General features: G+C 37.9%; 1 protein-coding gene across 1 annotated transcript in view; it reads right to left on the reverse strand.

Moving 5' to 3' along the window:
• The window catches only part of LOC139732183 (uncharacterized), a 42218-nt gene that overhangs the window by 6356 nt on the left and 11466 nt on the right, over positions 1–24396 (reverse strand). The window contains exons 2-6 of the mRNA XM_071643056.1: positions 21261–21460; positions 18328–18531; positions 6585–6782; positions 2247–2475; positions 514–842 (exon numbers count right to left, since the gene is read on the reverse strand). Coding sequence (XP_071499157.1) covers positions 514–842; positions 2247–2475; positions 6585–6782; positions 18328–18531; positions 21261–21309 — 1009 coding nt within the window. The 5' untranslated portion in view covers positions 21310–21460. The remainder of the gene's footprint in view (positions 1–513; positions 843–2246; positions 2476–6584; positions 6783–18327; positions 18532–21260; positions 21461–24396) is intronic.

Here is a 24396-nt window from a genome sequence, read left to right on the forward strand (position 1 = left end):
GCTCAAATACTGTGATGACAGCAGTTACATTCTGACTAGGCAATACAATGCATGCAATTTTGACACACGTTCACCCCGGGCCCACACTCACTTGACAGCTTGATAAACTTTTTACAGGCATTTGCATCCGCTGAAAATTTGACATATCACCTTCCATTCAAATACTACAATGACCTGAAAGATTTACCTCAAGACCAGATCAGATAAACAATATACCCAAGAATATACATATCATCAAAGTAGGCATTGGTTGGAAAGATTACAGAATTGATAAAACCATGTTCATCATTTGAACTATTCCTATTTAAAGTCCCACAATTCTGTGTCAAATAAGGGCAAATAACTTTAGGAAACAACTCAACAATCTTGTCATTTCGTAAATACACTCTTGTTTACAAAATATTTTGACTACTGAAGAGCAGGGAAACTATGCAATGATTAGTGAGCGAAGAATCCAACATTTGATCATTAACATCATCAACTGCAGTGTTCAAATTTCTAACCAAGACCCACCTGGAGTGTCCACAACCTGATGCAAGTGGGCCAGGCCTGCCGCAGATGTCTGCGCCAGCCGGCACATGGTGTGCCAGTCGAAGGTGTTCTCCCGCAGGTAGGACATGAGGGAGCCCTTGCTGATGTAGTCTACCACCAGTAGGTGCTCCACCCAGCCGTCCTCCCCGATGCGGTCGCCGGAGCCCACGTACTGGAGCAGGTGGTTGTGGGCGAGGTGGGGCAGGCTCATGATGTCCACCTCGTTCAGGTAGCACTGCTTGGAGGCTCCCGTGAATACCTTCACTGCGACCTCCTTCTCACTCAGGGCCCCGCGGTAGACATTGCAGTATCTGAAAGCATATTAAAGGGGCATTCCAGACATTTCATATAACTTCACATCGGGTAGTACATAAATCGATGGTGCCATGTACAGATTTATGGAATGTATTTTGGTCCTCAAGCAGATAAACTGATACTATGAAAAACCCAAGATAATACACTGAACAAGGATGATGACATAGCACGCTCACACAGTCAGTGGCGGATCCAGGCGAGGGCGCACTGGGCACACGCCCCACTTTATTTTTGTTAAAACAAAAGAAATAAAAAGAACAAAAGGGCGCGTGTGTACCCCCCCCCCTTTAATTTTGTAAAGGCGCCCCCTCTTTACGGAAATCCTGGATCCACCCCTGCACAGTCCAGTAATGTAGCAACGCAATTCCATTACAATACCTCTTGGGTAACATGTTCACCTGTGTAGAATTTATGTGTGCTTTCTGCTTTTATTCTGCTTCCTTGAGCACCCAATCATGCATTCTTCCACCATCCTTGTTCAATGTGATTTAGTATGAATTTTTATTTTTATTTTTTGAAAAATGAAATCACTCTTAATTCTAAAACTTTGTACCCAGTATACTCAATTTAAAGATGTTCAAATGCAAAAGTCTAAACATAATCTAGAGGTCTCCTTTAACATCAGCATAGTCTTTGAATGTCATCCTTTAATCTGTACAAGCAAATGTACATTTCGTCGTGCGCATGGCAGATTGTCGTTAGCGCGCTTCCGTGCGCATGGCAGATTGTTGTTAGCGCACTTCCGTGCGCATGGCAGAATGTTGTTAACCCTATGCGCACTCCCACACCCTAACGACAATCTGCCATGCGCACTCCCACACTGTAACGACAATCTGCCGGGCGCAGGGAAGCGCGCTAACGACAATCTGCCATGCGCACGACGATTTGAGCAGGTCTTGTATAACACAGTGAATAACAGGTATTTCAGGTATTCAGCTATGAATCTTTGCAGATCTTGGCTGCAGAAGCCAATCCTCCTGGAAGACTTACACATTTGTAAACATTCTTCTCCCAGGTATATTAATTTATACAGCTTATATTGTGTGGTGTCTATGTGTTATGTTACTTTTTATTGCCACCTTGAATGTAATTTGTTAATTTGTGTGTCTGTGTGTGTAAAACGGATAATTGTAAAGCACGTAGCAAACATTAAGTTGTTAAAACATGCTATAGAGGCTCACTGTCATTACATCAGATCTGATTTGGCTACAGTCTAAGTAGTTGCTTTTGTTGGTGAATATCACTGCAAGTTTGTTTGAAATGGCACCTAAGACAGTTGAAAAACATCACTGATGGGCTTTGGATAATTGCTGGGAACAAGATGGACTTTGGATAATTGATGGGTACAAGATGGACTTTGGATAATTGTTTTTCTCCACTCATCTCTTTGTCCTCCTTACCTCCCTTGACCCACAAGCTCCATCATCTTCAGCTGGTCGAGGTCAAAGGTCGGCTCTGGGGGTGCAGCCTCAATCATGGGCAGCTGACTCATGTGGCCTTTGCTGGGCCGCATCCTCAGCCGGAAGATGAAGTACATGATCGCTATGGCAACCGACACACAGAAGATGGGTATGATGGCAATGAGGATGGTCCGCTCCATATTGTTGTTCATTGGATCTGACAGGACTTCTGTGAATGAGTAGCAAGAAATAAAAAATGTTGGAGATGAAAACAAGAAGAAAATAAAATATGTAGTCTTTTTGTCTAGTTCACCCATATACAATGTACAATCACTAACAAACTTGTTTTCATTTAGCATCAATGCCTATAAAAGGAGTGCCCCTCAATGCACCTCAAAAGGGGTCTACATGTAGAATATTGATGGAGTTTTTTTTTTTTAAAGTTCTTGTGAATTCCTCCTTCTAGTGTATTTAGTGTTGTTGTTGATCAGATTAGTGCATCTGGAATGTGACTGATGAATTGCACACTCCCATTAAATTTAAAACATTGCCATCCCTCTGACACAGACCCTTTTATTAATATTTTGAGCTGACTTAAGGATGAAAGATTGTTTTGTTCTCCTATCCATATCCATGCTCATTTTCATGTCTTCCTTCTTAATCTCTGTGGGGGCCCCTAGTTGATGTGGTGTACACACTAACCGTTACTGAACCAAATTTTGTCTGCAAGATTTTTTTTATGTCATCTCTTTTTTTGTACAGGGGAGGAAGGGATAAGAGGGAATGCATAAAGACTGTTTGAAAGAGTTTTAATGCAGCGCAAACCTAGAAGCCTCCAGCAATTACACAAGACAAGGTCTGCATTGGATAAGAAGGGTGCTGTTTCTTGAGACATGATAAATGAGAGGATGAGCCATAAGACCCGTCTGGCTGGCAGTAGGCTAGAACTACACCCTGCGTCTCTGAATATTAATGAGTGTCTGCAGCGGCTGTGAGCTCAGCAGCGAGTGGTGATTTACAGACTGCTGCTCCAGTCTGTGGGGTACCCTGCATTATGAATAGCAAACTGCCTGTCATCAGCCTGTTGTTCTCTTTACAAAGCAGCTACAGACAAAGCAATTGCGTGTTTACACACTGCCAGAGATAAAGTCTGTCTCCTGTAAAGCAAATAGAGAACAATGTACTATACAATATACACTGTGCCCCGTTCCAGATGGTGAGAATGAAAGCCAATGCACCCAACTGTATAAACTTTCTTTAAAGTTCATATGTCCCTTTTGCAACTCCGAAAATTGGATTCCTTCCATAAGCTTGTACAGTATATTGTAAAGGCAGATAATTCAAACCTTTCCTCGCAATGACAAAACTGGAAAGTTCTTTATGATGGAAAGGGAAACAATTTCATAGATTTCCAGTTAATTTATTCAGATCCTGTAAAAATTTTAAGTGTTGTATTCTCAAGGGACATGGGGTTAGTTTTTCATTTCTTTTAAAAAACCCTTGAGGTGTATTATCCAAAGACTTCATACGTGATGTTGGGAAACATTATTTTTTTGACCATGCAGAGTTGTTTTTTTTTTTTGCCATTTGCAAAAGGGTTATAGAACCTTTCAGACATGCTCTGAGCTGTTTTGAACATGCATAGAGCTTTGAGTGGTATCAACTGGCAGCCACTGTGGTACAGAATTGACATTTTACTTCCCCTTTGGCCTTCCAAGGAGAGAATAAGATATAAACTATCCCTTTGCCCATTCCCACAGAAAACCTACCCTTGTCAATCTTGGAAATTGTCATTCAAGTACAACTTGGAGTAGACTATATGAAGGAGTGCATAAAAGTACCATGTATAATGCTATGTCTACACATACATTGTACATGTACATTGTACATAGCTGCCAACATGTCTGTGCACAATGTAAATCATTCTCTTGAAAATCACGTGTGGGTTGAATTGCATAGAAGTGCATAGTATATCTCTTATGATACCGGTATATATATATATAAAAAAAGACTTAAAGCAGAATTTTATGAGGCCAAACGGAAGTCACATACTTAATCTACTAATACTAAATTTCACTAATTGTTGACAGCAACAGTGTACATGTTTATACTACTCTGTATGTTCCCGGCCGCCTGTAAAACCGTCAGACACCGGACGTGACATGAATGTAACAAGGAGCTACCATACACCCTACAAACACATAGTTGCCACGAGAACCTTGACAAAATATGGTCGAATGCAACAAAATGTACAGCAATCATAAGGCAACTGTGACAAAACATGCACTTAACACGGCACAACATGATAAAATTATAAAAGGACTGTGAGATGCCACGGCATACACATGCTTCCTGTCCCAGTACGGACCATCCAAGTTTTGTTGTCACATTTTGCCACTTCCACCCTGTACAGCCTGCAAGGTTTCGCATCCGCACCTTGCCTTTTGACAAGGCCGTCTCACAGTATGGTATGTGGACAAGCCATGTGAGCTTAGCAAAGGACGACTGTACAGCCTTTTGTGATCTGCTTCGTACATTATTATTCATGACCACAGGAACTCTATACTATTACTAAATAATCATCATAGGGTTCCAGTCATGTCAACCAATGGAACACATACTGCTAAAAGATAAATACAATGTACATTTTGATAATATTCCAGAGGTCATGTGATATTTTATCAATTACATAAGGGTGAAATGACCTGCGGAGTTACTCTGGACAAATGGAATGTTCCTAAGCCGTAACTTTACAAACATGGTCTTGGGGGTCTAGTAACAAAAAAAAAAAAAAAATTAGTTGAACTGTTAAAAATAATTGCTGGAAAATTTGTCATGATGCTATAACTGAAATCAATCAACTCTGTTTGCAGTAACTTACATTTTTGCAAACTTTTTCATCCATTCTTTTCTATATCATAGACCTGGGAAGGATAAACATGTTGTAAACACGATTTGCTTACATGTAACGATACTAACTGCAGAATTGCCTGTATGCAAATTGGGCACTGATAGACAGACACACATATTGGTCAATTTTTTGCTATCAAACTCAGGTTGCAAAAACTGGTAATTCACAGGGCTAACATCAGGATGTGAAGTAGATCTCATACACTATATTCAGAATTTTTATCAACAAGTCTGAGGAGTACTACTCAAAGAGAAACCATCGATTTATGAACTGAAAACTGCCAATAACAGTCTAGAATTGTATCATTATTCATCTCCTGGCTATTAATTTCAGTAGCCCTCAAATGATGATTATCGTGAATTTGATTAGAGAGAGTGATCATGTCCACATTAATGCCTTCATAACTCTCCACTTTATTGCACTAACAAATGCATCAGACTAAAATCAAGAGCTTCTTCCGGGAAGCACAGGTTATGAAATATGATGTCATTCATCGATTTCACCATACTATCGTGGCGTACATGCATACACACACACACACAAAAAAAAAAAAAACCACACAAACACATGCGCAATATCCCATTCTCCATCTCCCTCACCCCCCCCCCCCCCCCCCAACTTCATCACAGGATATGGTGCCTCTTCCAATATGAACAAATGGCATGATCAGAGGCACAAAATCCTAGCTGTGCCAAATCCACTAATTGGACTGAGTCATCTGGGTGCCAGTGGTGCGGCATCAAACCGGGAGGAGGATGGGATGGGCACAGAATATTAGAATACTGCAGGCAGCGTCCGACCTTTCAGCAGCAGCAGAAAGGCACAAACGATGAAAGGCACAAAGGTACAAGTATTAAAAGGGGGGATGGGGGAGAGGATTTATTATATCTGAAGAGGAAAAGTGGCATATTACGCTGTACACTGAATACATTCTAAATAAAAGAGCAGAAAGGGAAGTGAGAAAAAGACCATAGAACAAGGGATAGATTGCTTGCAAAACTGCAGCAGTTTTATGAGTTTCTCAGAACCATCACAACGTCATATGGCAAAGCTTCTCCTGGTAATTATTCCACTTGCATTTAAAGGAAAGTAGCTAAAAATTATGACTTAAGGTTCCACAAGGTTAAAAGTGTTTAAGGATAAATATTGTGAAAATCAGACTAGAGTCATAATTACTTTTCATGAATTTGATAATCCTCTGTCCAACCCAAAAGTGAAATTTAATTGTCCTTGTTTGCCAATGTACACATCTACACCTGTATCATCACAGGTAATGGTTTTGTGGTTTTGACATTGGTCCTAATAGAAGATTCATGCCTTTACAGATCCTGAAGTTAAAGACAAGGAAAACGATTAAAAGGGGTAGGTTCGTATGTTTTTATGTTCTAGCTTGTTTAATTGCCAGTTTCCATCCAGCAGGGACTTACTGTGCTGTGTGAGGGGTGGCTTTGTGGTTGGCATGGGCACATAGGCATCCGACACGTTTTCGTTGCAGTAGTCACTGGAGCAGCAACACAGACGGCTGGTTTGGTTCCTTGTCTCTTCCAAGATGGTGCTGGGTTTCATGTGTGCTGTACAGTTCCTCTGGCTACAGCGTAGCGTAGGGTCTGAATTGCCCCAACACCCTGCACCATGCACGACACAAAAGATACATAAAGAAAAGAAGGCCATTACTAGTCAACATGTCTACACTGTATGTACAAATGCAGTATGTGCAGAACACATACAAAATGTACTGCAATGAGCTGCATTTTACCAGCAGAGACTTACTCATGTACACTGTACATATTGTAACATATTGCACGTGAGCATGTCAGTGCAGTGAAATGGATGTCCTGTATTAGTCCCATTTCAACATTCCACTCCAGAAAACATGTCAGTGCAGGTACAATGTACATGTAATGCTTGGTCAGAAAGTCAAGCAGCACTGCATCCCAAGTAAACTGCTATGAATTGGTTCAGCAAAGATTTTCATACTGATTTTGACAGGGCTATGAAACAATCACAATCATGAATCAACTGAGATGTTTTCTGCTCTCAATTATGCTCCCACGCCATAAATAGTAAGCATACACTGAATTAAATTTACATCTCCTGTAAACATGAAAATTCTTGAGGAAAGTGAAAAGTGGACATTTTTGTGTGCTATTTCATGCTACCAGAAACTATCATGAAAATAAAAGCATGCAAATATTTTTGCTTGTGATATAACACTATCTATTGATTTGATAGTGCAGAAATGAAAACACACGAAAATCATTACACTCGGTACAGTGGAAAAAAAAATGCTCAGATGAAAATAACCACTTACATGTAATACAGAAACTTCATTTGATATCTGTTGTGATTTAAAGCTATAACTAGAAATGTCGCTATGGCGACTGATGCCTCCGCCATAATGCATGATTCTCCCAATAGGGGTATAGTACAATGTCTTCACAATGTGTAATCCATGACAGTTTCACATAACTGGCAAAAAAATAAAAATATGACAGGTTTGTCAGAAATGACTTGAATGTTCACTTTCCTTGAACTGGGTTTGCTATAATTGTCGAAGAGTGCAGGTACACATATTTGGGGAATTGAATTCTGACAGACCCTTTTATAAGTTTAATGCATTAAGTAATTTCCAAGGTACAAATGTATGAAGAAAGAGTGTAATTAGAGTACAAAATAGATTTTTTTTTTTTTTTTTTTTTGGGGGGGGGGGGGCATTGAAACCTGGCCTTTGACCCTTAACCTTTGACCTTTGACATTCTGGCTGGAAATTTCCTGGAGAATCTCCATTAGGTAATGCATGTAGATATTAAGTTAGAAAACTAATAATAAAATGCAAGCATTTCATATACTAGTGTATGAGGGAAATAGTAAAATATTGAAGAGTTGACCTTGACCTTTGACCCTATGACTATTGACCTATGACCCCTAAATTCCCTAGATAATCTCTGCAAGTCAGTACATGCGTATGTACCCAGTTCCATGAAGATACATTGAACCATTTGTGAGAAAAGTGATATTACAACATTTTCACCTAACCTTTGACCTTTTGACCTTTGACCTTATGACATGAAACTCTCTGGAGAATCTTTATGCAGTAGTCCATGTCTACACCAAGTTTCAAGAAAATACCTTAGGGCATTGCATAGATATTGGGGAAATAGCAACATTTTCAGCATTTGACCTTGACCTTTTGACCTTTGACCTCTTGCCAATGTCACTAAAATCTACTCAACTAATTGTCCCATCATACATCATCCTTGGACCAAGTTTGGTGAAAGCTGCTTCATCCAGTTTTGAGTTATCACGTAAACAGATAAATTTCAGGATTTGACCTTGATCTTTGACCTTTGACTTCAGTCCGATTTCACTAAAAAACTAATCAAGTAATTGTCCTATCATACATCATCCTCCGACAAAGTTTGGTGAAATTTGCTCGATCCAGTCTTGAGTTATCGCGTAAACGGATACAATTTCATGATTTGACCTTGACCTTTGACCTTTGACCTTCGGCGGATTTCACCCAAAATCTAATCAACTAATTGCCCCATCATACTTTATACTTGGACCAAGTTTGGTAGAATTCAAGTCAATATTACTCAAGTTATCGCGTAAACGAAAGCGGACGGACGTACGGACGTACGGACGTACAGACGTACGTACGGACGTACGGACGGACGGACGGACAACCCGAAAACATAATGCCTCCGGCACCACTTCGTGGCGGAGGCATAAAAACTGAGCATAAACAAGAACAGTACACACAATGTCAGCAGACCATGGAAGTTGCACCTGTAGGCAAAATTAAACAAAATGTCAATACTTCATGTTGTGGAAAGTCAAGTCAAAGGCTTTAAAATTGTCATTATACATTTGTACAATGCAATAAGAGACATTACAAATTAAACACATATTTTGTATAACTGTACAGCATGCAACTGTATTTGTGAGGTTCCCAACGTACATGTATATACATGTACAATTATACACACATTACAGTTTCTACACTAGTACATTTGTACTGTACACAGTTATGGTTCTCTCTTCATACACTGTATGAAGTCATATCAGCAATTACAAATTTGAAATTCTTTGAGAACTTATGAATAGCTGGCAGCATAAACACCCGTTCAAATGCATGACAGCAGGCAGCAGGAAGCATGATGAACAATCCTACATTGTATACAACATGTAAATATCATGCAATTAAACGAGCTTCTTACAAGTTGTATGTGTATGTAAAATTTCATAAATTCATTGTAAATATTTGAGTAAAATCTTCAGGGATCAACTGAATTTGATTTCAATATTCTTTAAACAGAAGCCTGCAATCTTGTACTCTGCAAGCACCATTACCTCCAGAAGTGTGGTAGACATTTTTCCAGTTAAATACAGTATGACAAAGCATGCCACTTCTTCATCTAAATACAAGTATCCTCTCTCACCAAAAGACAGAAATAACAAATATTTCCACAAAGAGAAAAACAAGAAGCATCCGCTTTTTGGCTCTGTCACTGGAGACAGTGCGTCAACACACATTTGTACAAATTGACGCCTAAATGTATGCCCTTGGTCCATGGAGAGTTACTGTCATTTCAACTGATTTTTTTTTTTTTTTTTTCATCACAGACTTGCAAAATGCCTGGCAGGAAGCAATGTACACTTGACTGCCTTTCAAAAAAAAAAGAAAATTAAAAAAAAATGTAATTTTATACATTATGGCCTACAAACATGTAGATGTACAATGTAATTGATTTACCCAGTAGAAAATGGCCAACATTTTTTTCCTTTTCCTTTTTTTAACCTACTGTACCTGGCATACAAACACAATGTAATGACATGTAGGTTCATTCAACTTCTGTATTGCATCACCCACTACTCAATGCTCTCATTCACAATATTTGTACAAGCACGTAATGATTACTGTTCATGTGCAATTGGACATCATTACAATGTACATATTGTACATATTGCATGAGATGTGACAATTGTATCATAAGAGCCGATATATTCAACAGTACACTTTTTCCCATTTTTTTCTTCTCCAGGACAAGGTCTGCAAACTCCCACAATGTGAAATATACAATGTATGCTTTTGCTGCACATCTCTTCCACTTAACATACTTTTCAGCATTTTATATTTGAACTCAAAACCCATCAAATTAGACAGTCAACTCATATCAAGATTAGTATGCCTGTAATTTAACTAACTTGTGTCACTTATTTTGTCAATGTTATGATACAAAGTCATTTGACTGTGTAGATTTTTTTTTCCTTAGTGTACATGCTTAACTGACAGGTCATCAATGTGCAAGCATTTAAATTTGCAGTATAAAGCATAATCATGTGATTCACTGTCGACATTTTCGTCACAATTGTCTCAGATTACACTGGTTTTCAAGGTACAGCATGGTGATAATACACAAAATACTTTGTGAGACAAAGCATGTATCAAAGCGCATGTCCATTTGTATATTTGAAGTAACCTGTTTTCAACAGAGATGTCAAGGTCTTAATATTGCATTTGAGGCAGTCCTAGCTAGCATTAGAAGAAAGCAAGCCTATACACACTGGTAGGTGAACGGCTGATACGTTAAGTTGTTCACTGTCCCTCTTGACTTTGATCTTGCCAGGAATGTTTTCTGAAATACAGAAATACAAGTATGTTGTATTATACATACAAGTGGTACATTCTGTCAGCCTTTGAAAGCAAGAACATACACTGTCCACTGGAAATAGTATACAAATGCATTGTACATTCTAGCGGTCAAAGTATCTGCCTTTGACATCTCGTATACTAGAGTATGTTTCTTTTTCCCACATGTACACATTGTAGCAAATGTAACTGGCTACTTTTTTTTTTTCAGTCCACGACACGTTCTATAAATGTAATATGCTTGATTGTGTGCCCTAGCAATGTTTCAAGGCCCAGCAGAAGTTCTACAGTGTAGTTGTACTCCTATACTTGATCTTTTTTTTTCTCCATACATTTTACTGTACAATTGTATCTCCCATCATATGAATGCATACCTGTACATGTACAGTACCTTTATCAAACAGTTGTACATGTACAGAATGTACAAGTTTCTGATATCCAGGGTGGTCCACAACTTGAAATTTGAGCATATTGCAAGCTCATCAGAATCTGAGAATATTGCAGAAATTGAATATGCGCGGAGCGCACACAATGAGTACATACGTAGTACACAATATTTTGCTGCTTATCTCTCTTTGTGCAGCTTACATTCAATGTTCTCTCTCATGTTTTGCACACAAATATCTAAGTACCAGGTAGTTTGATGTTTCTTATGTTATGCACATGTTTTGCACATTTTTGAATACTTTTACTTTGAGCTTGTTGCAAATTCTTGAGGATGTTGCATAGCATGTTGCTGGCTTTTGAGGATGTTGCACAAGAATTTTAGCATGTTGCAGCGACATGCTAAAACCCCTCATGGATCACCCTGACACCTGTGCCAATACTTGCTAAAATGCAACGGCATTGTATTTGCAATATAGAAATAAGAATTTCTTCCAGATGTTGAATCAAATTCAATACAAATTTCCAGAAATTTCTAGGATGAGAGAGTGACCGTTTTACACACGTACATGTATTGTAATAGCACGATATGATCATGAGCATGTGATTGCACAATGATCATTGCATACCTGCCAACATTTCAAGATGAAATACCCTGTATCTTACTCATGGATTGCAAAAATCTTATTTTATATGCAAACTGAAGTTAAAAATCTTACTTTTAGTCAAATCTTCAGAAAATACACATGAAAGGTATATCTTAATATTTTTTGTTAAATCTTATTTCTCTGACAGAAAATCTTATTTTGCTATTTTTAATGTAAAAAATCTTATTGAATCTGATAAAATCTTATTAGTTAGCAAGTACAGTTTTATGTCATTGTAATAGCCATTCTCATATGCTACAATGTAAAACGTTGTGTGATAATGACACTCACCAGTACACATCAACTACCCATCTGTATCATCTCTTGTCACGCTCAATTGATGCTGAAACAGTAATTATGCTTGCCTGTATATCTCAATGGTCTTCCAGCATGCCCTGCACTCGTGCAGATATCCCATCTTGCCAATTTTCAACTTGACGCGCAAAATGACAAGAAATTTCATTCCTTTCCTTGCAATCAAAGGGCAAATCTATCTAGAGCATTTGTTAGACGTTCTAGGAATTGACATGCAAAAATCTGAGCATTGTTCATTTACATTGTACCATAATTCCAAACTAGTATACAATAGGGTGTAATTATTCCATGTAAACCAAACAGCAAAGCTAGTGGCAAAATATTCACTAGGACATCAGATCACATTTTACAAATATTACACCATATCAATCAACCCAGACTTCTTTCAAACTGCATATTACATGTACAAAATTGTACATGTACTTACGATATCCATCGCTCAGGGTGATAAAAACTCACTTGTCCAAAGCAACTACTGGAGTTTGTAACAACATATTGTGCAACAACTACACATACATGTACATGTAGACACTTCTTATGGTGAAATCACAGTATTGTACAGCTGTACTTTTATCTAAATGGCCAAGAAATCAGAAGTATTTTTCCCTGCAAATCCCAGCGACTGAATATACTCGTATGCAATATTAGCTTAGTTTTATACCAAATACATTAGTATAGTACTTTAGTCAAAAATATCTCAGGGAAAAATAAATGTATTTGCACACACACACACACACATATCCACAGACACTGGAATACATACTTCGCATGTAAAAATTCAAGTGATCTGGATTTGCACAGAAGACTCCAATGCTATTGCCAGCAGCTCTACTCTGACTGCAAACAGCATGCATTTTAGAACATATGGTTCATTTTCCCCCTCAAATGTTGCTCTCAAAGAGAGCAGATCTTTGGCACGCAATTGCTACAACTAAGTCCATCTTACTCTTACTATACTTACATGATCAAATCCAACAATATTCTACAATGAGAGTGATTCCATACACGACGAAATAACCACTGCCGATCACTCACGGAAATCAGGATAATAAAAGCATCGGACACCGCTATTCCATCACCAACATCATCTCGATTTTTGGTGCCCTCTCCCCCTCCATCCTATAGTGTGTACTCTGTGACTCATTCATAGGGACGATGACTTGGGCATGCATCATCCACAACGTCTCCCTCCTGGCATCAGCATGATGGTGGAGGGGAAAAAAAAGTCTGTGCAGAAAATATCAAACAGTAGTATCTCACTGTTCCGGACCTTTTTTTTTTTAATCGATAATGAAAACCCGAGGCACCATATCATGGTTCAATATGTTTGTTCAGGTTTATTCAGGTGTTTCTTCACTGTCAAAATGCTATGGGCATCCACTGAGCGAGGGGCAAAAGGTTACAAAAGAGGGTCATACATACGACTGTACAAACCTCTTTTTATCACAGAAACCTACTTGTAGATCGTATCTGTTTTTATACATATGTGTAATATGCACAATACAGAAACTGTACTTACTTTGGGGAAGGGTGATAAATCATACAACATCATATGGATACAATGTATGTTTTAATTCTTCAATTCTTGTATGACATACTTGTACATTTGTATGCAGTCATTTTCAATTCTCTCTATCGCATATACATTATAACTTACGGTACTATAAAAACTCAAATGGCAGCGGCGCTATTACATTTCTACAACAATGAGTCAGCGCTACAGCGCCAGCTCTATTTGATCATCATGCACAAATAACATGGAGTACAGATGTGCAGTATACATGTATCTTGTACATTGTATCTCGAAACTACACTACAAGTAGTTTTGTAGATTTTCTTGAAAGACATAGGAACGAGAGATTTAAATAAGGAAAATCATATGAAAAAGGTGTCAGAGCAGAGAAAAAAACGTCTCCTGAAACAGATTATTGATATATGACCCAATACAAGATATTCGCGCCATTAAGAAATCACAAGTTAAAACTGATGGATTCACTCCACCGATTTTTGCCCCGGAACAGCTGTCTTTTTCAAACCCTAAATCACAATGTCAGGCAAGGGACCAAACCCTATACAAGTGCAGCGGTACATTGATGCAGTCATTCATAATGCACAATATATTCCCGGGTGACCAGATGCAATATCTGCGTTGTGTTTCCTCGCATTGGCTTTCTCAGCTGAACCATTAAAACGTCCAATTCTCACCCTACAATGTAGCGTGTATATCTTACCATAAGAATTTGAGTTTGGTGACAGAATTAATTGAGTGATGACGGTGACAATGACACTGATAGTGACAGCGGCAAAGACGAGCAGGTAGAAGAAGAAAGGGCAAGGCGATGACACGGAGTGGGGTGAATAGATTTTTTTGTTTTGTTTTTAAGTTCATGTTGATATCTGCGCGCATCACAAGCAGCATGCGTAGGGTTCCAGATGTTGCACATGGGTGCATGAAATCACCTCATTCATTTGCACGTTGCCTATGGCCAGCGCACGGACCTGACCGCTAGCAACTAATTGTGTACATTTATAATGCGATCCATCAAATTTACAGTGAATGTTCTAAACTGCAATATGTTCACTTACAATGTTGTGGTTAACCACATTTTTACGTCTTGCATTTACATGACATAAATGCCAACAATACTCTTTACATAACTGTAATTGAAGCTACATTTGTACAAGACAATCTTTGCCACAAGGTCATTACAATCCTCAGGAATGAAGGGAGGAAAGTCTGGTTTTTAACAAGAACTCTTTTCTCTGATAAATTCCTTCATGTTTACGCATAATTGCTTTCAGAGTAAAAACTGGTTCACAATTTTTTTTTCTGAAGTGCCAGTTTGCTATGCAAGAGGTTATGATTTGTGTATAACAACATACAAATATACGGTACACTCGTATGTGCAATGTATAAAATGTGTAATAATAAGTCATAATTTGGACATCAAGTTATTTTTGCATATTGAACTTGCATGTTTGCTTGATGAGTCAGTGCGAACAAGTCCCCTTCATCATCACAGAACAGTCTCCTTAGAAAGACAAAACACTGATAAATGAAATCAGTATTAAAACTGTGAATTGTGTGCAGTGCACTGTAATGTCAATACACACTGGGACAGATGACTCATGCCTAATCAATATTATCATTTGGCCTGAAAAATCAAATTGAATCATTCTGGATTTTGCCTTGATATCATGATGCCTGTTTAAGTCAGCATCATGCATGAATTGAATAGGCATCCACGCAGAACATATTAAATTATGTACAACTACAATGTATAAGTATGTATCAAAACAATACAACATATTAAATTATGTACAACTACAATGTATAAGTATGTATCAAAACAATACTGTACATACAGTAAAATCGGAACTATCAAATACAAACATGAAATCAACGATATCTACATTGTACATCTTGCAATTTGAATGTGTTCTTACCGATCAGCATGACAATACTTTTGATTTTGGCTTTGAGCAAACCTGTTACGTGAAATTTCTACATTTACATGCAAAGTTCCATTTATTGTAAATTTAGTAGTCTTGCCATATCTATTGTCATATACATTGTAATTTCACCTCATTTTGTCTCCTATGCAATATTAAGTTTTGTTGCACATGTTGAATGATTAACTATTCTTGAGAGCATGGAGATTTTGCAGTGAGGACAGCAGAGCAAAAATGAGGATGACAACTGACTAAATTCTGTTTCAACTCTTGGTTACATCTTGTCTCGAAGATGCTTCTGGTATGTGTCACCTGCCAGACATTGAAAAAAAAAAGTATTAAGAAAAACCAAAAGAACAATATCTGCAAGTACACAATTGTAGGGACCTCAAAATAAGTAGGCATGCATCCTGGAGTGGAAGTGTGGCACCGAGTTCTAAGCAACCATTCAAGGATATCATACATAAAATCTACTATGTATTTGTGGCAACTGGGTGGAGTGGTGAGCATTTGAGTCTTACATGTACATGTACATGTACATACTGAGTACAAAATGTACAATATGTGTACAATTTTTTGTATTATACCACCTTGTACCATAGGAAATGCAGAGTCTGATTCCTATATTTTGCCTGGCTACATAGTCCTTTCTATAATTTTCTTATAAAATGGAAGATATACATTACGCCCTACATGTACATTGTACACACATACATTGTACAGTACTGTACTATTGCACAGTACAGCACATGTACATGTACAACTGTACATATCTGACCATACACACAAGAAATAAAATATACAATGTACATCTAGAACTACAGGGTATACCAACAACTAACATGCCTGCTTCCAATACAGCTGTATGATTGCATGCACCCAGGTGTAGTGCCCCACCTGCTATGACCTTCACCATCCAATCTACTGTATGTATATTGTAATTATGCTGTGCATGTACACTCTTACTTTTACTTTTTAAAACACAAATCTAATTAATCTAATTACCCACCTAATACTGTGATTTAATAGTGAATGTTACATACAGAGACACACTTACAAAACTATATTACTGCACATCTTTCCGAAAAGCAAGTCACATTGAAGGTCAATGTTTAATCTACTGGTAATGCTAATAAAAGATTTTTTTTTTTCGTTTGGACAAAAGGTGTTATAAAACAAGACTAGAAATGTCACTATTGCATCTGGTATGCCTCCAACATGTTGCATTATTCTCCCAGTACTTGAAATTTACTGATCTGTTGTGTTCGAATATAAAACAACTGTATCTTTGGGCCACACTTCCCATCAAACATACTACATGTATTAAAGCATCTATCGCCTGTAACAGCATGGTCTGTGTAATTTCTTTGAGAAATGAAACATCTACTTATTATAATCAATTCAAATACATCTCACATCTACTTATTATAATCAAATCAAATACATCTCATTCCTCTTTGTGACCCTACATTGTATTAAATAATCTTTATATATAAATTTTCCTCAGATATTACATCCTGTATGAAACTTGACGCACTTCACAGCACATTATTGCTCTCAGTCCCTGAAACCAAAATCCCCAAATTATACTCTAAAATCATTTGTCTCCCTATGGACACATCTAGCCAAGGTGCAACCTGAGGGTGAACGTATGATATTGAAATCACACTACAATAATGTTCACCAAATACTGCATGCCAAGGCGGTAAAGCTTTTTCCACGCTCAGACTTCATTTGGTCCCTGGTCTGCCTGAGGGGCAATTATGAGAGCTATAGTATATTGAAACCAACCAGATTACACCCACACAGCCTATGCCATGCATGCACAGGAAACACAAACACACAAACACACAAAAAGAGTGGACAAGTAGACTTTACATACAATCTACACACAGTGCCATTGCATATAATGTATAGAAGCATATACAAATAAAGACATTGAATGTAATAATGATGATTATTGATGATTACAATAATAACTAGAGAAGCACTCTGAGAGCACAGACCTCTGCCAAGCAGCTAATTTCCACCAATGATCTTGTTTTTCCATAGAGATCAGTAATTTCCACCCATGTATGTGCATGCTGAAAATCACCCAATTTCCCAATATAGAAGCCTTTTGTTACATCATCAACTTCCAGCTGAGCAGTGAGTCTTGCCCTAGCAGAAACAAGAGCATGCACTGTAGTACATGTATGAAAAACTTTAAAATGTGCAGCTTGAACTCCCAAGTGCATTGATCCTACCTGCCTAAATATCAAAAATCCTTCATAAAATCTATAAAAATTTCCCAATCATCTGTTCCTTGTGTCATTCTCAACTTTTCCTGCAAGTTTCATCCAAATCCGTTCACAACTTTTTGAGTTATTTACACACAGACAAACAAACCAACAAACAAACAAAGGGTAATGAAAACATGACCTCCTCCCTTGGCGGAGGCAATAATAACAATAATAATAATAATAATAATAATTACAATAACAATAATAATAATAATAATAATGAAAAAATTATACTGATATAAATTGACAGATACAGCATTAATAGTGGATATAAACAAGATAGAAAGTGCAAAAAGTGTCATGATAATGGAAGGAAAAGAAAGAGAAGAAAAGAAGAAGAAGAAGGAAAGAAGAAGGAAAGATGTAGAAGGAAAGAAGGAAGGAATGGAGGCTGGGAAGAGCTGGGCTGCAGCAAATACTGGATCTTACACCGTACCTTGTTTCTGGATCAGAATCTCATTCTCATTGGTCGGGTGGACGTACCAGAAGGTAAAGCAGCGGTCGTTCAACTCTGGGCAGTGGATGGTTTTGTTGTCTGGCAGGATGCGCCCCATGACCTCATCCTGGCTCATGGGGTCATGCTGGTTTTCAGATGGATGGTAGGCACAATAGATGGCCTCTACACCTCCCATGCACATACCTGAAACAGCAACATCAATGACTGATACAATCACCAGTCCACTAGATTAAAGCTAACAACTTGACATACACCATGCAGTCAAAGAGGTACATCAAGAGACATATTGCATAAGAAAAACTCAGTGTGGACCAGAATTAAAGCACAGAAACATACTCCCCCCCCCCCCCCCCCCCCATAGTAAGTTCATCTCTCAAGCCTGTATAGTAACATTTCACTGTACAATGTGGGTATTATGTTGGAGCAACACTTAGTTTGATAAGCGGTACTGGTACTATGGCAGGAATTCATACATTTTCACAAATATGTAAACACCAATCTGATAAAATATCTATAGTGACACTACCCACTGACCTCTTACCATGTCATTCCATTCATCATTATGTCTTTCTGTGAAATGCACTGTAATTTATCATTGGACATTACAAGCTAAGTGGCTGGGAAATGACTTTTTTTTTTCCTGCAAAAGTTTAGGTATTTTGCATCATTGAAACGAGTGATTTCTTGCACATCAAATCACACTCTTGTGTACTACATGTACAACATACTGTACTTGTAGATAAGGGTCAATTGATAATTTACAACACATACAATTTTTGCAAATGCTTAAAGATGATATAAAGTTTTGGTACCTCAAAAGTTTCCCTGAATTTCCTTGTCTTAGTTTGTGTTTCAGGTTAAAGTACCTTTCATATTACTAACACTGTGAGACTTACACGCCCCAAAGTGCTCTCATGTCTTAGTAATCATGCAATAATGGTTTCGTACCAGAGCTGCCGTATAGGCGGCGAGGTAGTACACATATTGTACGAAACCATTATTGCATGATAACTGCGACCAGCAGCGTGCAGCCCCATACGCATAGCTATGTAAACTGCGACCAGCAGCCCCATACGTATAGCTACAATGTACAATGTAAATGGGGCTTCGCATTGTGGCATTCAGGATCATGACAGATTTAGTATCGCGGGTAAATATCAACTTAAAATCCAAAAATGTCTTCCATTTGAAGACTTACCAGTTAAATTGAAGTATTGAAAACAGGCTTTGGGCAACGTTTGGTTTTGCCAATAGTCCCTTTCTGTTCGAATTGATGACTGAATGTGACTCGGTCGAGAGGACCTTGGGAGAGCTACACTGAATTGACGGCCAGCGCATGCGCTGCCTGTAGTATTCAGTGTATGTAGCTCTCCTAAGGTCTTCTCGACCGAGTCACATTCAGTCATCAATTCGAACAGAAAGGGACTATTGGCAGAACCAAACGTTGCCCGAAGCCTGTTTTCAATACTTCAACTTAATTGGTAAGTCTTCAAATTGAAGAAATTTTTGGATTTTAAGTTGATATTTACCCGCGATAGTAAATCTGTCATGATCCTGAATGCTACAATGCGAAGCCCCATTACGCTATGCATATGGGGCTGCTGGTCGCTATGCGTATGGGGCTGCTGGTCGCAGTTAATTGCATGATTACTAAGACATGAGAGCACTTTGGGGCAAGTAAGTCTCACAGTGTTAGTTATATGAAAGGTACTTTACCCTGAAACACAAACTAAGACAAGGAAATTCAGGGAAACTTTTGAGGTACCAAAACTTTATATTATCTTTAATTATCTTGGACAAATAATCACAATGAATGAAAACAAGTACATTGTACCTGGAAACTGACTAACTATAGAAGGAATCTAAACATACAATTCCTAAAGCCTACTGCTCTAGAGTACACTGATAAACTGTTCCATACTACAGATTGCACTTCAGAGATTGCTTATCATGTATGCAGTATACACAGACACAAATATACACAGACACAACTTCACAGTAAATTTCCTTCAATTTGTCTCCCTCTACAAATAAAATTTGTAAGATTGCAAATGCTGATCTGTATTTAACAAACATGTCTAAAACCCCCCTCTGATTATAATATTGAACCACTGCTTTCAACTTCACAGTAGACAGCATTTATGACTGAATATATGTAACAACATCTGTATCACAAGCTCAATAGGGACTCTTCTGCAACAGAATTGAAAGTTACAATGCACAGTGTACCCTGCAATGCATATAATGCACGGCAATGTATTCAGTGCACATACACCATTGAGTTGCAAGGTTTATTGACCCTAGATAACCTCACATCGGGATTTGTATCCTGGAAAGTTTGCCGAGGTCATCATGACTACAGTACATTTTCCCAATAGAATGGGGAACAGTGGATTATTTCACATTCCTATCACATTTCCCTTTGTCGTAAAGTGGTCTGAATAATTTTCTGTTCAAAAAGTCCAAAAGTGGGGTTCTACGTTTGCTGCAATTCATAGAATTTTAACACTGGAGAAAAGTATATGGAAATAGCATATGCCAAGGATATTGGCAAACCTTCAATGCATGCACATTTTTTTAGACAGTGCACAACAATGAAAGCATAATGCTCTTTAATACCACAGTAAAAATTTGAAGAACTTCTTCAATTCAGAAAAAAAAGAAAACCCCAAAACACATAATTCTTTGCTCCAGCATATCCCAGATTAGTTAATAACTTTCTTCTTCCAGATTACTTCTAAGAAACTGCATACGTTGAAGCATAGTGTACAATATACATGTACAAGTATGTTTAGTTGCCTTTGCTTTGAAAGTAATCTACAGTGATACTGCCAGAGGAGATTTCCACAGAATGATATAACAAACATGATATCCGGAGGAGGGTATGACATCTAAATCACATCGATTCTCACCTGACAACAGAAGGCTCAGTGTTGCGGTGATCACCACCATAGTATCCATGTCTTCTTTTATGTTTCACATACAAGCTGTACCTCCAATTCAAGTAGGCTACTGGTTGACATTCTAACCTTAGAAACTAAGGTGAATGATTCTGCTCATCTACCATCTCAGCCCCAAACAATTTTTTATGGCATCTAGCAGAAGTATTAATCTAAGGGATGAAAAAGAAGAAGAAAACAACAAAGAGAGAAGATCATTGAACTGGTTATATGAACAACAAAACAACAACAACAACAACAACAACAATTAAATGGATGCTCAGTTCTACAGTTATCATATTTTCATGACGCTGGAACCATGCAATATACTATGTTATACTGATGAGAAAGAAACTACACTGTAAAAGACACTTCTAATACAGGGAATAATTTTCCTGGTATCGTATCACAATTTGCTATGCATCTTTACACCACTGCTACAAAAACTAACTTTTGTGTGGCAGTTTTCTTCCATGGACGTGTACAGGATACCATTTGAAATATTGTTCATCAGCTGAAATTGCTAATCAATTGGAGTTGGAAAATTATTCCATGTAAATACAAACTGTACTCACACACAGTACAGTAGTTGACTTGGGAATTCAAATCCACCGATTTTACCATTCTTGTTGACTGATTGTTATTCTTAGGCAAAGGAAGACAACATGGGTACACTAAAGTAACAAACTTGGCTCTACATACTGTGGGCATATTTTGTTTGTACTACAGGTAATGCATACAAGTTTGTTGGAAGTTTAATAGAAATTCAGATGTGATGTGTTTTGGTTTGCTCCACACAGTGCTCACATGAATACAATAGCAACATTGCATATCATATGTACAATATACGTATAGTGAGTTGGTGCTCTTTCAGACGAGAAATATCCAGTGTACAAGTAGATGTGCCCAAAGAAAAAAAAAAAAAGGCAACGAGTGTGACCAGTAGCATGTACAATTTATACAAAAGTCAGCAAACCTTAAAATGACCTTTGACCCTACTTGTATATACTAATTTTTTTTTTAAAGAACACGGATAGCAGGATCACCAAAAACAGCAAAAGTTAAGATTTGACCATAATACATCTACAATTTAAGTACAAAATTACAACAATCTGTCAAAAAATGGCACTTGTATGCCTCAAGGTGCGGTGACACCACACAAGACACCACATCAAAATATGACCTTTGACACTAAAAAGGCAGAATACTGGGACCAGTATTACCAGAAATAGGGGTCTTACCAGTATTCATCTAATGATAAAGGTCCACATGAGTTTAGAAAAAAAGGGAAAAAAATCAATTAAGAAATAAAGAGAGTACTCACATACATACAAGAAATATAACATGGTCTCAGGCCTTGACTCTATAATAAAAGGCTTCCAACATTGGAGGCAGCAAAGAGCAGATCAAGATTTGACAATGACAGGGTTCTGCACATACAGTGTAACTTGAACAAATCTGTCAAGAAACGTTAAGAAATGTGGCCAGTAAAGTGTGATGAGGAACCCCCTCCCCCCCAAAAAAAAAAAAAAAAACGAAAAAAAAAAAACCAATTGATATTTCACTTTGTGTGTATTATACAGAACAAGAGGGCACTACCACCAAAAGTTAAAGGCAGAAAGATTTTCCATAATACACTCCCATATATCGAATTTGAATAAAATCTGTACAGAAACACAGCTCATATGCCGCACACTACACTGCAAACGTCAAACAAAATGACTTGTGACCCCAGGTAATACTTATTTATTACAGTAGATGGAAACACTGGCTGGTATCACCAAAAAGAGAGGTCAATGTTTCACCATGATGCATGTCTATACACGTTTTGAAGAAAAAACTAGATATATCGCTACGGCTACTGATATGCCTCCGCCATAATGCATGGTTCTCCTAATACATGTAGGTCTATAGTACAATGTCTTGACAATGTGTGATGACAGTTTCACACAATTGGCAAAATATTAAAATGACAGGTTTGACACAAATGTGCTGAATGCTCACTTTCCTAGAACTAGGTTCAATTGGATGAATGATTAAAATGTCAGAGTGCAGGTATTTGGGGAACTGATGATTTTTACTTGACTTTTGACCCTTTTATAAGTTTATGCATTGAGTAATTTTCAAGGTATTGAGAAAAAGTATAATTTCAGTATCAAATGGGAAAATAGCATTATCTAAACCTGGCCTTTGTCCTTTGACCTCACAGTTCCAAAGAGAATCACTGTTAGGTTGAACATGCATTTGAAATATGTAAGTTTCATGATGATACCTTGAGTTACTTTCGAGATATGGAGGAAAAAGTGCAATTTAGCACTTTCACTTGACCTTTTACCTTTTGACCTTTGACCTTTTGGCAAGAAACTTCCCCAAAAATATATATTGGGTAATACATGCCATACATCAAGTTTTTTTAAAAAAAACCTTCAGGCATATTGCATTTTAAGGAAAGTAGTGATATTTTGAGGAGTTGACCTTGACCTTTGACCCCCCATGACCTTTGATCCATGACCCCTAACTTCCCTAGATAATCACTGCCCATCGGTACAAGCATATATACTAAGTTCCATGAAGATACCTTGAACCATTTGCTAGATATGGAAAAAAACATGAAATTTCAATTTTGTTTTCACAAAATAACCTGTGACCTTTGACCTTTGACCCTGTGACCCTAAAATCCACACAAAGTATTATCCCCCAAGGATATACACAACTGTACCCTCATACCAAGTTTGATGTAAAACCACCACACGGTTCTTGAGATATCGACAAAAACAAAACGGGACGGACGGACGTACGGACGTACGGACGGACGGACGGACGGACGGACGACCCGAAAACATTGCCTCCGGCCACTTCGTTGCGGAGGCATAAAAAATGATTTAGAAATTTGCAAGAAAGAGCACAAACAAGAAATACAACATGGCAGCTGCCGTTGACCATCTAAAAGGCAGAACATTGGGGGCAGCATCACCAAAAGTTACAGGGGTAAACATTTGATAGTGATTAACCTCTGCAAAAAATCTTGAATGAAATCTGTCAAGAAGTGTCGCTAGAAGAGCCCCCACATGCAGACCCCACAAAAAAGAACTTTGTATACATGTATAAT

This window comes from Diadema antillarum, unplaced genomic scaffold (assembly GCF_040938485.1).
Source record: "Diadema antillarum isolate AM-2024a unplaced genomic scaffold, OU_Dant_1.0 seq00000403_RagTag, whole genome shotgun sequence".
In the NCBI taxonomy this organism is placed as follows: domain Eukaryota; kingdom Metazoa; phylum Echinodermata; class Echinoidea; order Diadematoida; family Diadematidae; genus Diadema; species Diadema antillarum.